We start from the raw sequence: 22,451 nt of genomic DNA on the forward strand, positions 1-22,451 counted from the left end.
GGGTATTCTCAGCACCATGACTGTCATAGGTCTGTGATAGAGTACAAGAATCAGCTTCTGAAACAGTCCCTGACAGTCCTAGACATTGCTTGATATAGTCTAAAACTGAAGTGCTGGTAACTCAACACTTTTGAAACTACTAAGATGAAGTTACATATTGTCAGTAATAACACATATATAGCTGTATCAAATAAACTTTCTGCTGGAACTGATGCACGTGACATCTGTAGAGTGTAGCCAAAGCCAAATTGCTGATTTCATATATGTGTAAATCTATATTAGATTCATGTGATACGTACTTTATGGTAACTTTTGACTGGCATTCTAGAACTTGGTGAGTAAGTAAGAAAACATACAACTTTCCAGCTTGATAACAGTGTAGGAATCTACATCGAAACATCGCCATATGCAATAAACTAGAAGTTGTTATTCATAAAGTTGTATGTTTTCTTACATTTTTATGTTAGTATAAAAATGTTTTTAATCATATTCAAGTATAGGAATCTTTCATGTAAGAGTGCAATATTACTGGTTGAAAAACATTGTTAATATGATTTCAAGTGTGGAAGTCATCTGGGCAGTGGAGGGGGAACATGTTCATGTTAGAGTCACATGAGCGACATCTCCATACAAGGCATTGTTCTCCTTCCCCGTACATTACGCCACAACAAGGTGTGTTCATTCAGATGCTGTCAATCACGAGTAGGCAGGAAGACTAATGCCATATACACTCAACTTTGGAGGCAACAAATCTATAATAACTTGAAACACAAGTTGTTAGCACCAAATATTAGTTGTCACTTTCATTTGAAACTGCACAGTGAAGATTTTTCAAGTTTAACATTAACATAAGTTTAGCTAAATCAGCAAAACTGAAAGGATATTTAAACTGTCCATTTTTGTTTGGTCTAACCAGTAACCAGTGTGCAAGTCACATGGACAATAGTTTAACACAAACCATCAACTGGGGAGAGGAATCTATTGCTGAAACTTGTCTAGGAAAATCTTTATTACACAGATAACCTTTTATTTATGTCAAAGGAGGATAAAGTCAAGACATTTGAAAAAGCAAAATAAATATACTTGAAAAAGAGCATTTGAGTTGATCTACCAATAAATCACATATTCAGCAATTGATGATCATTAGATGTACAATTATGGAGTTGGCGCCACCAAGTGAAACAGGCATACTATGTGAGGAATAGTATCATAAAGCCAAGTTTGCAAAAGGAAGCACACAAAGCCAGCATGTGGTGATATGTGTTGAAGGTTGAAAGTTGAAGGAGGAATGCAGTGCTTGATGCCAAATTCTGCAGCTGACAAAATGGCTGTGCATCACTTCAGGATCCTGTTCCACAAAGCAGGCTTAACGCGAAGACGGTTGTAGATCCAATACTTTAACATTACCTACGACAGTCGTAGCACTACAATCATTCTGTTGAACAGGGCCAAGGATGCATCAAGCATCAGTATGTGCTGGTATTAAATGGACATGGTTAACACAAATAACAGAAACCAACAATATTAAACAGGCCAAATCAGCTTACATGTGAAAATAAATCAAATGAAACTTTGATGGCACAGGTTTTAGCTGGCTTTTCAGTAAAGTATAATCAGTCTCAATGGCATTTGTTTGTTTTTGTAGGTGACATATAACTTGCAAACCTGTACTTCTTCGATTGGCTACAGAGGTCCACTCAGACAATGGAGCCCTGTGGCCCCTGCTCCCATGAGAACAAGGTGAACACTTGCTGCCTGTATTGTTGTCATCCAATAAACCTCACATCTCATTGGGGCTGTAAACACTCGTCTTCACTAACATTCTCGTAGTCATAAAAAAAAACGAGCATGTTCTGAAATATACCATGTATATTGAGAATAGCCTGTGGTTGACTCAACTGGTGTTACTAACAAAGCCTATTTCTCACTTCATGCTCTAACCACTGTTGAATGATTGGTTTCTACAAAGCTTTGAGTTCCACCCTGTGGTGACTGGCCATGCACAGCCCGAAGTGTCAGCCCTCAACACACGGCAGCCTTCATCAGCTTCACTGTTTGGCTTTATTCATGATGCTGGTGAATACACTGAGCACTTTCTTTATATGATCTTCTGGAATGTCAATGTCAGCATTCTCCAAGTCATCAATGTCATTGATGTGAAAAGATAGACCCTGTAAAGCAGAACGAACATCATCAGTACTTTAGCAATATTCCAGCAATATCCCTGGGGCTGTACACAGTATACATCATGGAGTCTTTTATATCTGCCCATGTATTGCTGTTGCGTTCACATTACATGGACATCTGACACAAAAACGTGACTTTCTTTTCGTTGCTGTAACAAAATTAGCATAAATCTAAAAATTTGATACGGTAATAATATTTGGTGATATGTATTGTGACTTTAGTGGACCCTTAGCAACAATGGTGCTTATCTCATGAAAATCAGATCTTTGACCTTCATGTGATACACATCTGCATGAAAATCTGACAACTTATTGTCCATAGAAGGTCACATCAAGTGAACAAACACTGAGCTAACTTTGACCACAGAATCTACATGAAGGATGTGTGGGTTGTTGAGCCAATATGATGTCACCTTTCTAAATGATTCGGCTTCATTTAGCAACAACCTCAATTTAAATATTTTGCACCAGAAAACCGCCACTGAAACAAATATTCCCTCAGTAATACACCCTTTTGCATAAACAGAATAAGATGATATGGAGCTGGGAAATGATGGGATGTATAAAGTATCCACAACAACATAATAGCATGACCTTATTCTCTCAGTTTAACCAAAAACAGTTGTAAAAATCAAAACAGACAAAAATGACGAGATTGATAAACATTACAGGTGTAGAAATACATACTGTGGCGCGACATGAATCAGGTGATTGTTTAATTTATGTACATAACTTGACACGCCTACACAGTCAGTAGCCAATAAACGGAGATTAGGATCAAAACAATGTTCATTGTACCTGTCAATTAAGGCAAGAGGTGAAAAGAACTGCAACTGTCAGACTGTAATGAACCGGAAGAAATATGTCCGGGAGAAGGCGTCTGTTTCAAATAACATGGTCAGTTACCGCCAGATTCAAACATTACTTGCCTGATTACGATAAAACACAGTTGGAATAATGCTAGTTAGAAATGAAACCCGAAGACATGAAAGTTGAACCGAGGCGAGCAGGAAAAAAACCTGCACGTTTGCGGTTTCTTCGGTTTCAAAGGGTAGTTTGGACAATGAATATGCATAAAAGTCGCTAAATGTCCTGTGCATGACGATACACGTGAGCAGAAAGGGAATTCCCTCAACTGTAATATTGGGATTCCCCGACATTCCGCAGTAATAAAAGTAGTTCGCCTTGGTGGCCGTGGCTTAATTTTTTACATTCATTGGGAAATGAATTCAATATCACGTGACCAATTCAGCTAATCAGAATGCAGGAATTTTAAAGAACATAAATTTCATTATTCATTTTACAGATACAGAAATAAGATATGCTTGTCTGAATTCTTTGAGACTTAGAACCTTGTTGCTGATTGGCTCAATAGAAAGTTCATATGATGCAACCTTACCCATATGGAAGTGTCTGAAGACCTCCACCCCAAGGCACTGTGTTGTGATCTGATTATAAACAGGTTGCACTGGTACCTACCTTCTGTTCTGGCCAGATGATTGGGTCAGTATGTCTGATCACAATTGTACATACCTTTCCTGTAAATCTGAAGGCCGTGTCAGCAGAAGTGGGTGCGAGGCTACCCACCTTTCCTGTGAGTTTGACAGCAGGGTCGGCAGGGTTAGATACAGGGCTGCCAGTGATGGAGAGGAGGCGTTCCCCGGGGCGTGGGTCTCGAACGCCAGCAGGTGTGTAGGGCAGTCTACAAACATGGCAGGACAATATGTAATGCAGAATGAAAAAACTACACAATACTTACATAAGTACATACATGACTTTTCATTAAGGTTGTTTTGTTTGCTTGATGTTTATGCAACAATCTGCTAAGTCAGCAACATCATAGTAACCTGTAAATAGATGACTCTTGTATGATACACGTGGGAACTGAGGACCTGGTTGCCTTGTATGATACACATGGGAACTGAGGACCTGGTTGCCTGGTATGATACACATGGGACTGAGGACCTGGTTGCCTTGTATGACACACGTGGGAACTGAAGACCTGGTTGCCTTGTATGATACACGTGGGAACTGAGGACCTGGTTGCCTTGTATGATACACGTGGGAACTGAGGAACTGGTTGCATTGTATGATACACATGGGAACTGAGGACCTGGTTGCCTTGTATGATAAACATGGGAACTGAGGACCTGGTTGCCTTGTATGATACACATGGGAACTGAGGACCTGGTTGCCTTGTATGATACACATGGGAACTGAGGACCTGGTTGCCTGGTATGATACACATGGGACTGAGGACCTGGTTGCCTTGTATGACACACGTGGGAACTGAAGACCTGGTTGCCTTGTATGATACACATGGGAACTGAGGACCTGGTTGCCTTGTATGATACACATGGGAACTGAGGAACTGGTTGCATTGTATGATACACATGGGAACTGAGGACCTGGTTGCCTTGTATGATACACATGGGAACTGAGGACCTGGTTGCCTTGTATGATACACATGGGAACTGAGGACCTGGTTGCATTGTATGACACACCTTGTATGATACAAGGCGGACCTGTAAGATCGCGATCTTAGCTAAGATTGAAATCTTCAACGGTGGAGGTACGAATATTTTAGTGAGTGAGTATGGTTTTACGCCGCTTTTTGCAATATTCCAGCAATATCACGGCGGGGGACACCAGAAATGGGCTTCACACATTGTACCCATGTCGGGAATCGAACCCGGGTCTTCTGCGTGACGACTGACGAGCGAACGCTTTAACCACTAGGCTACCCGACCGCCCCACGAATATTTTAAACTCGCATAGTTTGCTGCGCATACAATAATTGGAACCGGTAACGACACGCAAAACATACCTACCTCCATTGCACTTTGCACAGTTTCAAGAAAAGTCCCAATTATTTGAGGGAAATGATTACAAGAATGAAGGCATATATTCTTGTCGGCATTAATACTGTCGTGATTTAGGAACTGTTTTCTATTTCAACAAGAGAAATACCTAGATATGTTTTTATTCAAAGTATTGAAGTACGAATAAATACATTATTTAGTAACACAATTATTCTGAAAATTTAAATAAATAGAAATTATATTTCCTAAAAACATGTCTTTCTGCTGTGAAAACAACTTGGTCACAGATAAGACAGCATGGCTACGAGAACCATTTTACCATGTGGGAACATATCAGGCAATAGACAAGAGGTGAATCCCAATATGGCTGTAGCTTTTCAGAAAGATTCTCCAAACATCATAAAGGTGATGCAGCCCAAATGGTCTTTGATGAGAGACATATTTGCTACTCTCTCAGTTGGGAATGAAATGTTTCTGACCATGGGTCTTACCTAGTAGATGTATGGGAATGAGGTGTGTGATCAGCACTAATTGTTACATAAATCTTGTTGTCATCATACTTTACTTACTTGGGATCAAACTTGGGAGTAATGAGGGGTGTCTCCCAACCTGAGGCAGCCATACTCCGCTGTGAAGGTGTTCTGTATCTGAAACATACATCTTCTACATGTACCACTCACCTACATGTACTGCAATCAACAATGTCTTAGATAGAACTCATAGGCCAACCTCTCTTTTCATAACCTGCCTCACAGACGTATTCAGACAGGACCTGCAGCTGGCTAACATAGCAGGAAGCAGCAGTGAACAAATCATCTGTCTTGCTTCACTGACGTGACAAGGACAATGCCACAAAACATAGATAGTATTCCTATTGAAACATACATCTCATGAGTGTTCTTTTCCAACAATTACACTGCTTGCAAAGATTGCAGATGACCCTTACATATCATACTTGTGCTTCGCATCTTAATTAGTTATATTTAGTATTTGGAATGAAACAGACAGTTTGCCTTCAACATCTCAAAGATACAAGAAAGTACACTTGGTATATCAGTGTGCAGATACTGAAGGATGACCTGAGTGTGCAGATACTGAAGGATGACCTGAGTGTGCAGGTACTAAAGGATGACCTGAGTGTGCAGGTACTAAAGGATGACCTGAGTGTGCAGGTACTAAAGGATGACCTGAGTGTGCAGGTACTAAAGGATGACCTGAGTGTGCAGGTACTGAAGGATGACCTGAGTGTGCAGGTACTGAAGGATGACCTGAGTGTGCAGGTACTAAAGGATGACCTGAGTGTGCAGGTACTAAAGGATGACCTGAGTGTGCAGGTACTAAAGGATGACCTGAGTGTGCAGATACTAAAGGATGACCTGAGTGTGCAGGTACTGAAGGATGACCTGAGTGTGCAGGTACTGAAGGATGACCTGAGTGTGCAGGTACTAAAGGATGACCTGAGTGTGCAGGTATTAAAGGATGACCTGAGTGTGCAGGTACTAAAGGATGACCTGAGTGTGCAGGTACTAAAGGATGACCTGAGTGTGCAGGTACTAAAGGATGACCTGAGTGTGCAGGTACTGAAGGATGGCCTGAGTGTGCAGGTACTGAAGGATGACCTGAGTGTGCAGGTACTAAAGGATGACCTGAGTGTGCAGGTACTAAAGGATGACCTGAGTGTGCAGGTACTAAAGGATGACCTGAGTGTGCAGGTACTAAAGGATGACCTGAGTGTGCAGGTACTAAAGGATGACCTGAGTGTGCAGGTACTAAAGGATGACCTGAGTGTGCAGGTACTAAAGGATGACCTGAGTGTGCAGGTATTAAAGGATGACCTGAGTGTGCAGGTACTGAAGGATGACCTGAGTGTGCAGGTACTAAAGGATGACCTGAGTGTGCAGGTACTAAAGGATGACCTGAATGTGCAGGTACTAAAGGATGACCTGAGTGTGCAGGTACTAAAGGATGGCCCGAGTTGAGTCTGGTGAAGAGATCTAATGATACTCACTTGGACCTTAGTGAGGAGTTCATCACAGCAGAGGGTCTGTAAACTGAGGATTCCTGTAAATGCTTGCTTTTCTTTACTGTTGTTCTACCTGTGGCTTTCTGAAACATCAAATTAACATATGTAGTTACAATGTTCACATCACCACCTTGCAGGAGAATGCATGTACCTGTACTACAATGTGGAACTACATGCTGCATTTCTAATACGATAGGATATATTCTCCATGTTCATCAATTGATCATGTTCGTTAATCCTATAATTACAAAGCAGAACAAAAGGAAAGTTTCTTTATCTATGTTCACCGTCAGAGAATAATCACTGACTGAGTATTTTGTACACAGATGAAGGTGAGCCCTAAAGCTGTAACAAGCACAGGTATACAGCAGGTTAGCCCTAAAGCTGTAACAAGTACAGGTATACAGCAGGTGAGCCCTGAAGCTGTAACAAGTCAAGGTATACAGCAGGTGAGCCCTGAAGCTGTAACAAGTACAGGTATACAGCAGGTGAGCCCTGAAGCTGTAACAAGTACAGGTATACAGCAGGTGAGCCCTGAAGCTGTAACAAGTACAGGTATACAACAGGTGAGCCCTGAAGCTGTAACAAGTACAGGTATACAGCAGGTGAGCCCTGAAGCTGTAACAAGTACAGGTACACAGCAGGTGAGCCCTGAAGCTGTAACAAGCACAGGTATACAGCAGGTGAGCCCTGAAGCTGTAACAAGTACAGGTGTACAGCAGGTGAGCCCTGAAGCTGTAACAAGTACAGGTATACAGCAGGTGAGCCCTGAAGATGTAACAAGTACAGGTATACAGCAGGTGAGCCCTGAAGCTGTAACAAGTACAGGTATACAGCAGGTGAGCCCTGAAGCTGTAACAAGTACAGGTATACAGCAGGTGAGGCCTGAAGCTGTAACAAGTACAGGTGTACAGCAGATGGGCCCTGAAGCTGTAACAAGTACAGGTACACAGCAGGTGAGCCCTGAAGCTGTAACAAGTACAGGTACACAGCAGGTGAGCCCTGAAGCTGTAACAAGTACAGGTACACAGCAGGTGAGCCCTGAAGCTGTAACAAGTACAGGTACACAGCAGGTGAGCCCTGAAGCTGTAACAAGTACAGGTATACAGCAGGTGAGCCCTGAAGCTGTAACAAGTACAGGTATACAGCAGGTGAGGCCTGAAGCTGTAACAAGTACAGGTACACAGCAGGTGAGCCCTGAAGCTGTAACAAGTACAGGTATACAGCAGGTGAGCCCTGAAGCTGTAACAAGCACATGTACACAGCAGGTGAGGCCTGAAGCTGTAACAAGCACAGGTATACAGCACAGGTTGGTTCCCGTGTTCAGGGTCCACGGAGTCTTACCTTCCTGCGGTTCTGTGCTGGTGTTGGGCTGGCACCCTGTTCTTCCATGATGGTCTCACTCAAAAGGTTGGGGCGCTTCTGAGATCTAAGAGAAAAGCAATATAGTTAAAGGATACATTTTAGATATAAAAACTTCTCATACAATATTCTCTGATAGTGTTTGGGTAACATTGATCAGTTGCACCTATTTAATGTAAAAGTCAAATGAAAACTATGATCCAATGATCCAACATGTGCAAACTAGTATAATCTAGATGTTTTATATTTGTATACTTATCCTGCATTACTCCCTTGAAGAAATAAAGATGTTGTTCTGTAGCAGGATCCCCAATCACTAGCTGCCACATCATACCGGAAGTGGTAGACATACCATGACTTCATATTACTGTTGGCCCCAGTAAATTGACTGAAGATATTATAGTGGCAAGGCAGGTCTGTGACTGGTCGGCCCTTAGACATAGTAATGCAGGATAAGTATACAAATATAAAAAATATCTAGTTTTACTAGATTTTTTAACTTATCCTGCATTACTCCTCAATGCATCTGTATCCAACGGTATGGAATACCTTCAGATCTGTACTCGATAAAACTCTCTCAACTAAAGGTCATGTCAATTGTTCTGTGCATATCTGGAACTGATCAGCCAATCCTGTCCATGGAAAGGTAACCAGAGTATGTCCGGGTAAACAAACAGTAAAAGACAATAGCATGCGCTAGGGTTTGGAAACTGAGTTACCAAGCCATGAGAGTGTGTTCATAGTACATTTATCAAGGAAAAAGTGAGTTTGAAACTAAGCGAGTGGGAAAATACTGGCTCTGGACATGATTCAATTGATTTAATGGCGTCGCAAGTTAGTAACCCGCTGTGCTATGACCAGCGGACCAAAACTGTGAATACCCCCAACGTCTTCGGAAGCCACATCCCTTAGGTAGTGGCTGGCGAAAACCAAGTCCGACCTCCAAACACATCCTTCCACAATAAATAGAACAAATACTGTGTAGAACCATCGTCAAGGCAACCACCTTTATCTTATGGGGGTTATTAGCTCTCGGAGACTCGAGTTTAGCAATCTTGCAAGCCTGAAGAATGATAGCTCGCAACCATAAAGAAATGATATTGTTGCTGACTTCGGCTGTTTACCGCAATAAACAATTGTTTTTGCGTACCTCGCTTAGTCTTGGAGCGGTGGATGAACACCCATAGTGCACGCACCGAGCATAAAAAGCATTCATCCTCCAACGATAAGGATGGGACAGTGAAAGATTGATTGGGTTATCCTGGCAACCTTTTTTTTGCTATAAAATCCCAGTATAACCCGAGGTGGACCGCTCCGCGCTTACCTCGCTTGAAGGGTAAGCAAACATGAGTGATGTTCATGAATTTCACTTTGGCTGCCATGGTTAAGGCCAAGAGAAAAATCGTTTTCTTGGTGAGGCTAAAAAATGATGTTGCCCGGAGAGGCTTGAAGGGAGCTCCGTGCAAAGACTGAAGTACCACATTCAAATCCCATGCCTGCAGACGAAATTTGGCCTACTGATCCTCAAGCCTGAATAAGTGTAATAGAGCTTGTAGTTCCGGAATTTTTGTCATTTTGTGTTCTTCAGGTACTGCCAACCATGAATTTAAAGCTACCAAATACGTGGTCATGGCGCTTCCGTTCAAGTGTTGTTTGGTACGGAAGTAAAGTAGATACACGTCCAGGAATTGAGGCAGGGCATTAGTGGGATCTTGAGCCTTTTCTTTACAATAGGTCTCCAATGATAACCACTTTTGGCAATGGCCTTGGCCGCTCGTGCCGAATAGTCTTTCTTGCCTATGGCTCTTTGTAAATGAACCAGGTGCGTAGATGAACCTGCCTCACGTGGGGTGAAATTACCTGCTGTGTGGATGCACCAGCACATTTTGACATCAGGGTATGGGATGGACCAGGGAGCGCAGACCCAGTTGATCCACGAAGTTGAAAAGCCTGAATGTCTGTTTGAGCAGGGAGTGTGAGTGAGTGGTCCCCTGATTCTGTATACTGTCATAGCGACTGATTTACGACTACTATTGTTTGAAGTACATTTGACTCCAAGGGCTAATTACCCTGTAGCCATGACATGTATATGTCTCCATAACTTAATTGTCATTATTTATAAGACACTAATCCCCGTTGTTAATCCTCACCAACATTTTATTGTATTTTGACTGTCAGTCAGCCTGGACTACCATATCACTTCCCTTTAACTACTGCTTTTTTATAGTATGGCATTTATTGCCTTAACTGATCATCCCCTGAACTGTGCCGGTTCATCATGCCCATATGTCCAATGTCCAAAGCAACATCATTGTCTCTTTGTCAGTCTATTGTTGTTCATTACTATATATGTGTTACCATAACATGGTGTTAGTTAAGCTTGGTATTCTGAGTGCTGGTGTAGGGATGACCTCGACCAGGATGTGCCGCTCGCAGGAAACATCCTGTGTTGTCAGAGCAGGTATTCCGCTCATTGTGCAATTGTTGTTTATTGTTTACATGTTGTGCATAAAGTGTTCCGAAACTGTGATGTCAATTTTGTTCTTTATTCCCCCAAGAGCTCATTCCCCGTCAACATGCGCGTTGACAATACACCAGATCACCTTGATGTTGCAGGCCTCAAAGTTTACATTTTTACCAAGTAGCCATATGTCTACGAGTAATATTCCAGGTAGCCAGAGGTAAAGTTAAGAGGTCACGCCAATATTGTAGGTAGCCAAAAGCATTTAAAATTATAAATAACTATTTTATTAATAATTTATGTACAAGTCATAGCACTAGTCTTGGAATTGATTATTAGTGGAAACTGTACTTGATTTTTGTCATTTGTGACTCAAACAATGATGCAATTTATGTTACTAGATTATATAGGTATTTACTAATTACATTAATATTTATGTATTTTGGTTCATTCTCGACTTAAGGAGGAATTATTTGCGAGTACAATTATTAGCAGACATGTTTTCCAAGATCAGCTTTTATTGATTTTTGTGTCTTCAAATGTGTAACAATAGAATTTAGTCACCACAAGATATTCTCAAGGTAGTTATTAGGCTACATCTGAATTTTTGACAGTAGACAAACTGAATATTAGGTCGCATTGGCAATCGTTTTAGTAGCAACTTTGAGGCATGTGTTGTCGGTGGAGTTGGGTGTTTCAAAGGCGCTCCTGCAATGTGTTATCGCTAGAATGAGCGCCTCCAACACCAGGTTGTTGACGCTGTCTGGTTCTGTGGGTGCCCATCCCAACCCTGCAGAGAAGCATCTACGAATAGGTGTAGTGTGGGGAATAGCTCTGTTAAAGAGACACCTCCTAAGACGTTCAACTCTACCGTCCACCATATGAGGTGAGTCATGAGATGGGCCAGTAGAGCGAAGGATACTGATGGATCGTGTTGCTGGTGTGAGGATAGTTGAGAAAAATCCTCGTCCAGCTCTTTCACCATATCCTTTAAAATGGGGTCAGGTGGGATGGCCGTAGGGTGTGACCAGATCGTATCCCTCTTGTCGACATTAGAACTAGGGTACAGTGCTACTGCTGAGAGTTGGCCAGCCATCCAATCTGGCATCTGATTGAGGCCTATGTGCGTATTGCACTCCGAGGGGTTGTCAAGCGACTGAGCTATTGACACCTTGGAGGAGTCTGAATGATAATGCCAAACAAATTTTACTCCCACCAATAAAGATTAACGGAAGACACTATAATAACTGCACAGCGGTTTAAAGTGCAAGTAACAAGCGCTAATTGTTAAACAAGTATGCAAAAGTTACTATTGATGCGGCCTCCAATTACGGAGAACTATCAAAGTTAAAGTTCTCAATAATGGAAAATATTAGCGTAATATAATAATAGTATTACACTATAACTGTGGAAAAGAGCTAATGGTATTTACTAGCAATGCTAATACCTACCCTGCCTTGAAATACACAACGATATTCACTAGGGCTGCAACGATACAGGAAGGTCACGATACGATACGCATCTCGATATTCTGGTCACGATACGATATGTACTTCGATACGCAATGATAAATAAAACAAGACTTTATTAAAGCATGTCGAGATTGAACCTCTCATGATTTTGGAACAGTCAAAATTATTTCATAATAACAAGACTACTGAAGTTGGAACTTTCTCTAACTTTCCTTAAAAATAATTCAAAGTTCAAACACCAGAAAATAATTAATGTACTCCACCAGTGATACAACTTCAAAGAATTTAGATGCAATGGCCGAAGAAATTGTATCTGAAATTATTGTTTTATCAGGAATAATATATTATCGTGTTACATTAGTTGCAGCTTTTACTACATATATATTTCAAATTATAAGAACCACAAGTGTAGCATTTTGGTACTGGTGATTGCTGTTGCAGGATATTTTTACGTATGGAACAATTTGACCAGTCACCCTATGGACTTCCCGTGCTACATGTATTTCGATTGCGAAAACATCATGTTGACATATTTTTCGCCAAATTGCCACAAATATGACTTTTAACGAGTCAAAGTATGGCATTTTTAATCTATGTATCCATTCTCTAGCAACTAAAGTTCGTTTCAATGTGTCAAAAGCGGTAATCTGACCTTGGTTGCTGTATCTCTCCACACACGATTTCACATAATATAACTTAATGAAAACAATATTAAAAGAAATTTTGAATAAAATTAATAAAATATATTACAAACACAAGTCCAGATATATATTGAACACGTTTTAATAACAAGATAGTAACCATAATAATGGTATTGAATTGCGTACTTCAGTTCGGATTTGCTGACAGGTATTTCCGGTGTTATGTGCTTGCGGGAATCAGCTGATAATGTTTTTTGAGATGGGGAAAAACATCTGTCGGTGTAAAACCTGAGCTTATTAAAAATGTAAGTACGTTTTTGGGAGCCATGCGTTACCGCGCGCTATAACCAAGTTAGCGGTATATTGAAAGGCACAATAGCGAGGAAACGCTGTACTTGAGATTTGCGTTCCATATCGTGGCGTATCGATAAATGGGCCCACGTTTATCATATATTGTATCGCGATGCATTGGAATATCGGTGTATCGTTTCATCCTTAATATTCACGAGGGACCGCAACACGTTAGCAATTCAAAATGGTGGACAAAACAACAACATGTGAAAAATATGAGACCTTCACGTGCAAACAATACATATTATTGCAAAATAAATTACGCCAAACCAGACACCACCTGTCACAGGGGCAAAGGATATGGGTCTTTATATAGGAATGTAAAAAGTCACAAGGACAGCAAGCAGCAAAATTGGGATCAATTTAGAAACGTCTGTACTATGTTGTGACCCAGTGATATGAAGACATCGTATGTCTACCACTTCTGGTTCTCCTGCTACAGAACAACATCTTTACTTCTTCAAGCAGGATCAATCACAGCTTTCATTACTGTCAAAGGTAAGCAGTGAATGCATTAAGGAGTAATGCAGGATAAGTTAAAAAATAGGTATTTTTACTTATAATTGTGATTCACAAATTTATGCACCCTAATATATCTTAACTACAAAAAAGAACATACATGAATCTCACTGGCATAGGACATTGAGTCACATGGATCTCACTGGCATAGGACATGTTTTCTTTTATTTGTTGTATAACACCCGAATCAAAAATAGTCTGGACCAGACAATCCAGTGATTGACATCATGAGCATCGATCCACGAAATTGGGATACAATAACATGCATCAACCAAGTCAGCGAGCCTGACCACCTGATCCCGTTAGTCGCCTCTTACGACAAGGAAAGTCTACACCAGATCTTCACTGGGCTAAATAGGACATGTACACACATGGATCTCACTGACATAGGACATGTACACACATGGATCTCACTGACATAGGACATGTACTCACATGGACCTCACAGACTAGGACATGTACTCACATGGATCTCATTGTCATAAGACGTGTACTCACATGGATCTAACTGACATAGGACATGTACACACATGGATCTCACTGACATAGGACATGTACACACATGGATCTCACTTACATAGGACATGTACTCACATGGATCTCACTGACATAGGACATGTACTCACATGGATCTCACTGACATAGGACATGTACACACATGGATCTCACTGACATAGGACATGTACACACATGGATCTCACTGACATAGGACATGTACTCACATGGATCTCACTGACATAGGACATGTACACACATGGATCTCACTGACATAGGACATGTACACACATGGATCTCACTGACATAGGACATGTACACACATGGATCTCACTGACATAGGACATGTATACACATGGATCTCACTGACATAGGACATGTACACACATGGATCTCACTGACATAGGACACGTACACACATGGATCTCACTGACATAGGACACGTACACACATGGATCTCACTGACATAGGACATGTACACACATGGATCTCACTGACATAGGACATGTACACACATGGATCTCACTGACATAGGACATGTACACACATGGATCTCACTGACATAGGACATGTACACACATGGATCTCACTGACATAGGACATGTACACACATGGATCTCACTGACATAGGACACGTACACACATGGATCTCACTGACATAGGATATGTACAAACATGGATCTCACTGACATAGGACATGTACACACATGGATCTCACTGACATAGGACATGTACACACATGGATCTCACTGACATAGGACATGTACTCACATGGATCTCGCTGACATAGGACATGTACACACATGGATCTCACTTACATAGGACATGTACACACATGGATCTCACTGACATAGGACATGTACACACATGGATCTCACTGACATAGGACATGTACACACATGGATCTCACTGACATAGGACATGTACTCACATGGATCTCACTGACATAGGACATGTACTCACATGGATCTCACTGACATAGGACATGTACACACATGGATCTCACTGGCATAGGACATGTTTTCTTTTATTTGTTGTATAACACCCGAATCAAAAATAGTCTGGACCAGACAATCCAGTGATTGACATCATGAGCATCGATCCATGAAATTGGGATACAATAACATGCATCAACCAAGTCAGCGAGCCTGACCACCTGATCCCGTTAGTCGCCTCTTACGACAAGGAAAGTCTACACCAGATCTTCACTGGGCTAAATAGGACATGTACACACATGGATCTCACTGACATAGGACATGTACACACATGGATCTCACTGACATAGGACATGTACTCACATGGACCTCACAGACTAGGACATGTACTCACATGGATCTCATTGTCATAAGACGTGTACTCACATGGATCTAACTGACATAGGACATGTACACACATGGATCTCACTGACATAGGACATGTACACACATGGATCTCACTTACATAGGACATGTACTCACATGGATCTCACTGACATAGGACATGTACTCACATGGACCTCACAGACTAGGACATGTACTCACATGGATCTCATTGTCATAAGACGTGTACTCACATGGATCTAACTGACAGGACATGTACACACATGGATCTCACTGACATAGGACATGTACACACATGGATCTCACTGACATAGGACATGTACACACATGGATCTCACTGACATAGGACACGTACACACATGGATCTCACTGACATAGGACATGTACACACATGGATCTCACTGACATAGGACACGTACACACATGGATCTCACTGACATAGGACATGTACAAACATGGATCTCACTGACATAGGACATGTACACACATGGATCTCACTGACATAGGACATGTACACACATGGATCTCACTGACATAGGACATGTACTCACATGGATCTCACTGACATAGGACATGTACACACATGGATCTCACTGACATAGGACATGTACACACATGGATCTCACTGACATAGGACATGTACTCACATGGATCTCACTGACATAGGACATGTACACACATGGATCTCACTGACATAGGACATGTACACACATGGATCTCACTGACATAGGACATGTACACACATGGATCTCACTGACATAGGACATGTATACACATGGATCTCACTGACATAGGACATGTACACACATGGATCTCACTGACATAGGACACGTACACACATGGATCTCACTGACATAGGACACGTACACACATGGATCTCACTGACATAGGACATGTACACACATGGATCTCACTGACATAGGACATGTACACACATGGATCTCACTGACATAGGACATGTACACACATGGATCTCACTGACATAGGACATGTACACACATGGATCTCACTGACATAGGACATGTACACACATGGATCTCACTGACATAGGACACGTACACACATGGATCTCACTGACATAGGACATGTACAAACATGGATCTCACTGACATAGGACATGTACACACATGGATCTCACTGACATAGGACATGTACACACATGGATCTCACTGACATAGGACATGTACTCACATGGATCTCGCTGACATAGGACATGTACACACATGGATCTCACTTACATAGGACATGTACACACATGGATCTCACTGACATAGGACATGTACACACATGGATCTCACTGACATAGGACATGTACACACATGGATCTCACTGACATAGGACATGTACTCACATGGATCTCACTGACATAGGACATGTACTCACATGGATCTCACTGACATAGGACATGTACACACATGGATCTCACTGACATAGGACATGTACACACATGGATCTCACTGACATAGGACATGTACACACATGGATCTCACTGACATAGGACATGTACTCACATGGATCTCGCTGACATAGGACATGTACACACATGGATCTCACTGACATAGGACATGTACACACATGGATCTCACTGACATAGGACATGTACACACATGGATCTCACTGACATAGGACATGTACACACATGGATCTCACTGACATAGGACATGTACACACATGGATCTCACTGACATAGGACATGTACTCACATGGATATCCCTGACATAGGACATGTACTCACATGGATCTCACTGACATAGGACATGTACTCACATGGTTCTTACAAGCTGACTTGACATAGGACAGGCTCGACCAAAGCCTCCTGTATCCTGCTCCTGGCTCTTCATCTCCAGATATTCCAGAGCACACTGAACTGTTCCCCCAGATGCTGGGACAAACAGGGTGCGTATACATAATCATGATGGTTTTACTTGTTTTCAATAATACAAAAGGTATGAAGTCAGTCATCCACACTATACTGCCATCTCAGCATCACCAGGGTCAGACAAGGCCACTAGAGGAATTATGAGGGATGAGAATGGATATTTTCATTTTCAGCTGGAACTTCTTTGCAATGGAGTGTGGTTCATACTTTGGACGTGTTTATGGGGGATGCCATAAGATTTTATCAAATTTGTGGTCACTAAAATTGGCTGATACACTGAACATTCTCACCCCTGAATTAGGGGAAAGAGCAATGTTTTACTCCTCCAAACTAGTACATCAAACATACAACTAGTTTGGAACGAACTGTGGACAGATTGGATTAACCATATACCCCTGTAGCAGCCCCCATTTAGTGGTACGACTCAAAGACTTACCTATAAAATCATCCATCGTCATTTCTCGTACTTTCTGCAATAACAAATAGAACATGTAAAATATCAATACAGACAACCCTATATCAATGCCAACAATAGAGAAAAAAACAGTATTAAGATGAGTGAGTGAGTGAGTGAGTGAGTGAGTGAGTGAGTATAGTTTTACACTCCTTTTTGCAATATTCCAGCAATATCACGGTGGGAGGCACCAGAAATGGGCTTCACACATTGCACCCATGTTAGGAATCGAACCCAGGTCTTCGAAGTGACGAGCGAACCACTAGGCTACCCGACCTCCCCTGAGTTAAGATGACAACACATCATCATCATGATCATGTTAATATGATTATCCACTATATTATGATATTGTTGTTGTTTTGTTTAACGCCACACTCAGAAATATTCCAGCCATATGACATCTTCTCGAGCAAAGGGAGTTAACTGACTACAAAAGTCTAGTTTCCACCCTTGTCGTACTAGGCTAGTATTATGGAGTTACAGTTTGGCTGGACTAACGTTCTATACATAGTCCAATCGAAATCAAGTTTTTAATCAAGGTTTCTCACGTGATTTGATGCACTTCGCGATGCAAGACCCGTTTTATCACAATGTAGATATTGATTATCGATCAGATCGTCACCATTTTTTTTTTAAGCTAATGCAAGTGATACGAGAGATAGAAGAGATAGAATCTGATTGGTCCATAGGAGAGGCATAGAAGGGATATAACTCATAATAGCCAATGGTGGCTATACGATCGAGCCCAGGAATTCCAGCCTAGTTCGGCAAGGGTGGAAACTGGACTTTTAAAGCCAGTTAACTCTCTTGCCTCGGGAAGATGGTTATATAAAGTCAGTCTGTAAATAATCAAGTCTGGACCAGACAATCAGGTGATTGATATCATGTGCATTGATCCACACATTTGGGATATGATGACATGCATCAACCAAGTCAGCAAGCCTGATCACCGTTATTCGCCTCTTACGACAAGCATGGGTAAGGGTTGCTGAAGATCTACTCTAATCCAGATCTTCAAGGGTTGAAGGGCAGTTGAATAGACAGCTTGGAGAGATCTGGTTTGGAGAAACATATACATTGAAACAGTTGTGGTTGTTTGTGAAATTCAGTGTTTGAAATTAAGTTGGTCCAGCTGTCCTAGAAGTTTGCCCCTATAGTATATGAATCAAGGGACCCTTAAATCTTTAACTTTTAGCATTAGGGCTGTGAGAAGGACCCCTTCAAGTTCATGCTTAATTTCAAACACTAAAATACATGGTATAGAAAATAAGAACAATCTTCATAAACATGATAAACAAGGATGTAGTATTGGACTAGAACAGGATCAACTGCTAAACAAAGATCTGAGGACATCCTGTTACGGGTCACGTCAGACTGACCTTGCGTGAACTTTGACCGACCAATGGAATGACCAACCAGAAGGCAGCTTTCTCGTGCTTTACGGCATAAATTTCAAATTGACGACTACGCTTCAAAACACATTTTGACAAATTCTCGATTACAAATTTGAAACCTGAACAAAGAAACATTCTGGGATGGCTAATAGATGGCCCAGATTGTAAGGATTCAGTCGTTAAACCCATAACCATCGTTCGGAATATCCCATGTTAAAGTTTTTGCAATTGCATGATTAGAAATCACATTCTGACTGTCACTTTCATAATCTGGTAAGCGACGCACTGATCAGTGAATGGTCGGATGAAAGGTCGTTCTGACGTGACCCCTGATGGGATGTCTTCAGATCTTTGTTTAGCGGTGGAGAGCACTAAGGTCTGATTTTAATGAGATTGGAACAGGATGGATGTGATGTGTATGTATTTACCTGAGGCAGCTGGATGATTTCTCCCTTCAGTCGGACAATTACCGACTTAGTCAGCTGATTAATCTTATCTTCCATAATCTTAAGAGCAGTCTCAACTGAAAATCAAGTCAAAACACACAATTACCAAAACATTTTAAATCTGTAAGAAAGGGTATCTGTGGACAAAGAGCCAAAGATTATGACACAGGAGTTACATGACTAGATGACTAGGGATACTAGCAAAAGTAACCGATTACTCGCTCCTTCCTTAACTCACTCAAGACTAAGGCCTGGACCAGACATCCAATTGGCCATGTACTCACACGTTATCATTCACGTTTTCATATTTTGTGTTCAATATATTTTTACTCCCCTGGGTCCATCGAGTATTTTTTCACCAATAGATAGACATTTTTGGAAAAGCTGTTTCAGATGACTTTTAATTTGTTTCTCTTTGTGTGCTGCCCCAAGTGTGAAACATGTTGTATTAACCATGTTAACTCCCATTGATATACAACAGCAACAGTAAATAGCCCTTGTTTATGCATTACTCACAGCAGCAGACTAGAGTTTTATTTTTGCATGATAAGCATCATTCCTGAATTCAATCAGAAAATAGAGATCTGTAAACAAAATATAGGTACGCAAGTTGTATTGTAAATATGCAGCTTATCTGGAGCTCTGAAAGCATAAGAACTACTCCCCTGAGGACACACACAGACAGGGTGAAACTCAGGGTTGCACTTCCCTGGTCATCATCCATCACAACAAAATCATTTAAGTGTTAATCTTTCATCTCCATTTTACTTCAGATGACAAAGTTCAATCATGGGTAATCAGTACTGGGGATTGTTTCTGTTCTGGAAGGCATACAGCAGATGACATAGCCTGGTGACATTCAACACAGTGACCTCGATAACTCAGTACACCTGACCAGTGCATATGTACTGACATGTGTATTTGCAATGGATATTTCTTTTTCTTTAGTCTGTTAGTCATCTGAACTAATATAGCAGTAGGCATGGTAAGAAAATGGTAAGCTAATTATGAGATAATATCACATGGTCAAATGGTTAATAATCATGTTAATCATGGCAATATTCCTGACATATATTTCCATATTATGAATAGCTAGCTACCTTTGGCATCATAGTCCTGAAGGAAGACTTCCAATTTCCGCTCTCGTTCTTGCTCAGTCAGAGACTTGCCTTCATCCCCCTCAGGAGCTTTGGGTTTAGCTCGTTTGTTAATTCTAGTTGTTCTTTTACGAGGTGGCATTGTGGAATTATATTGTGCTAAAAATAGACAAACTGACACATAAAATATATCACATTCATGTTTTCTACATGTTCTAAGCCAGAAATCTGTTGAAACTTTCCAAATTATTCCCCCCCCCCCCCCCCCATGTTCTTGATCTTATAATATATTGCTTACCGGTATTCATTATATAACACATATCATGTTTATAATGTTCATGTACATAATTGATTACATCAGCAGATAGGTATGAAAGTTGAGCTCAAGTGATGTGTTTACACCCCACCACATACAAAGGTGGTTTGCTGGTACATAACCATGTATAGGTCCAATGTGCCCTATATGGGACAGTGGCCTATTAATGTACAACACTTGCTAGGTTTAAAAACCGGCAAAATATTTTCATTAGGAATTTATTTCTGGATTGGGAACTATTATTACCCAACATGATGGGTTGTTCAACAGACTAATTCTGGCACACTTCCAAGAATGAGCGCAGAAAATCATGTCTAACAAGAAATGACTCATGTGGAAATCTACATCTAATGTAGATCATTTTGAATTTCCAGAGGCTGATATAATATTATTTAAAAAAAGTATGATTTAGGTACAAACACAGGTACATATGCAAGTGAATGGCTCTTTGAAATTATTATTTTTCTCGACATAAACTGTTGAGTAAATGGCCTGAGTCTGCAATGTTTAATTAAATCAACCTACACCACGTGTTTAAATCGAAACACTTCTATGTTTCCATAGATCTACCAGTACAGTGTTAGTTTTAGAAAAATGACTTGACTTGTTTCAGGGCTTGAACATAGGGAATGACAGGACAAACATTGCAGTGATCTTAACTGTCGTACTTAACAAAAATCTATTTAATGTAAGCTGTGTTCTTTCTTTTCATGAGATCAGTAGATAGGTGTAGAAAACTGAAGCATGTCAAGACTGACAAGTGGGCTTCATCGATTTTGATTAAAATCATGACAGTTCCCGTATCAACATTGTCGTTTTCAGAAAGAGACGTTTGCGTGATCCCGAACAAACAATTATGAACAGTTTATATTTTATATGCAGCCTAGTAGTATTGTAATATGTACCATGATATTCCGATTAATTCTTATTAAAGATTATACTGCAAAAACTTACATATTGAAAGTTCCGCTTTAGTTTGAATCAATGTCCTTTAAACCAATCAAATAACACTTCCGGTATCGTAAACCAATGTCGCAAACAGAGCATTTTCATTTTGTAGCCAATGAATTGAATCTATCAGTAATTACAAGGTATTTAAATGTCTTGTAAATATACATTTTATAACAAATATTTAATTATTTTGGTTTAACCGTATGTAGATCTTTATTTACGACTTTCTGCCCATTTGTGGCAAACAATTACCGCGTGCTGAG

The 22,451-nt window shown here is 40.8% G+C and overlaps 1 protein-coding gene across 2 annotated transcripts; it reads right to left on the reverse strand.

Annotated features, from left to right (window-relative positions):
• Positions 1-1,026: 1,026 nt before the first annotated feature.
• Positions 1,027-22,222, reverse strand: LOC139447794 (borealin-like). Of its 2 annotated transcripts, none has more exons than XM_071229288.1 (10): positions 22,192-22,222; positions 20,925-21,080; positions 19,807-19,901; positions 17,967-18,000; positions 17,419-17,533; positions 8,376-8,460; positions 7,017-7,114; positions 5,578-5,655; positions 3,774-3,888; positions 1,027-2,171 (listed from the first exon to the last, which is right to left on the reverse strand). In XM_071229288.1, exons 2-10 carry the CDS (start codon positions 21,061-21,063, stop codon positions 2,049-2,051), a joined length of 882 nt encoding a protein of 293 aa, XP_071085389.1. In that variant the 5' UTR covers positions 21,064-21,080; positions 22,192-22,222; the 3' UTR covers positions 1,027-2,048. The 2 variants fall into 2 exon arrangements, with proteins under 2 accessions (XP_071085389.1, XP_071085384.1); XM_071229283.1 differs by having other exon boundaries at positions 3,720-3,888.
• Between the last annotated feature and the right edge of the window lie 229 nt (positions 22,223-22,451).

The sequence above is a fragment of the Haliotis cracherodii genome, unplaced genomic scaffold, assembly GCF_022045235.1.
Source record: "Haliotis cracherodii isolate W230 unplaced genomic scaffold, xgHalCrac1.p SCAF_10, whole genome shotgun sequence".
Taxonomy (NCBI): Eukaryota; Metazoa; Mollusca; class Gastropoda; order Lepetellida; family Haliotidae; genus Haliotis; species Haliotis cracherodii.

Coding starts and splice junctions, on each gene's coding strand:
- LOC139447794 (XM_071229283.1), bottom strand. CDS start 21,063: ATGCCACCTCGTAAAAGAACAACTAGAATTAACAAACGAGCTAAACCC. Junction 8,461..17,418: donor AGTCAGCTTGTAAGAACCAT/GTGAGTACATGT, acceptor CTTTTCTCTTAG/ATCTCAGAAGCGCCCCAACC. Junction 3,889..5,577: donor ACTCCCAAGTTTGATCCCAA/GTAAGTAAAGTA, acceptor CCATGTTTGTAG/ACTGCCCTACACACCTGCTG.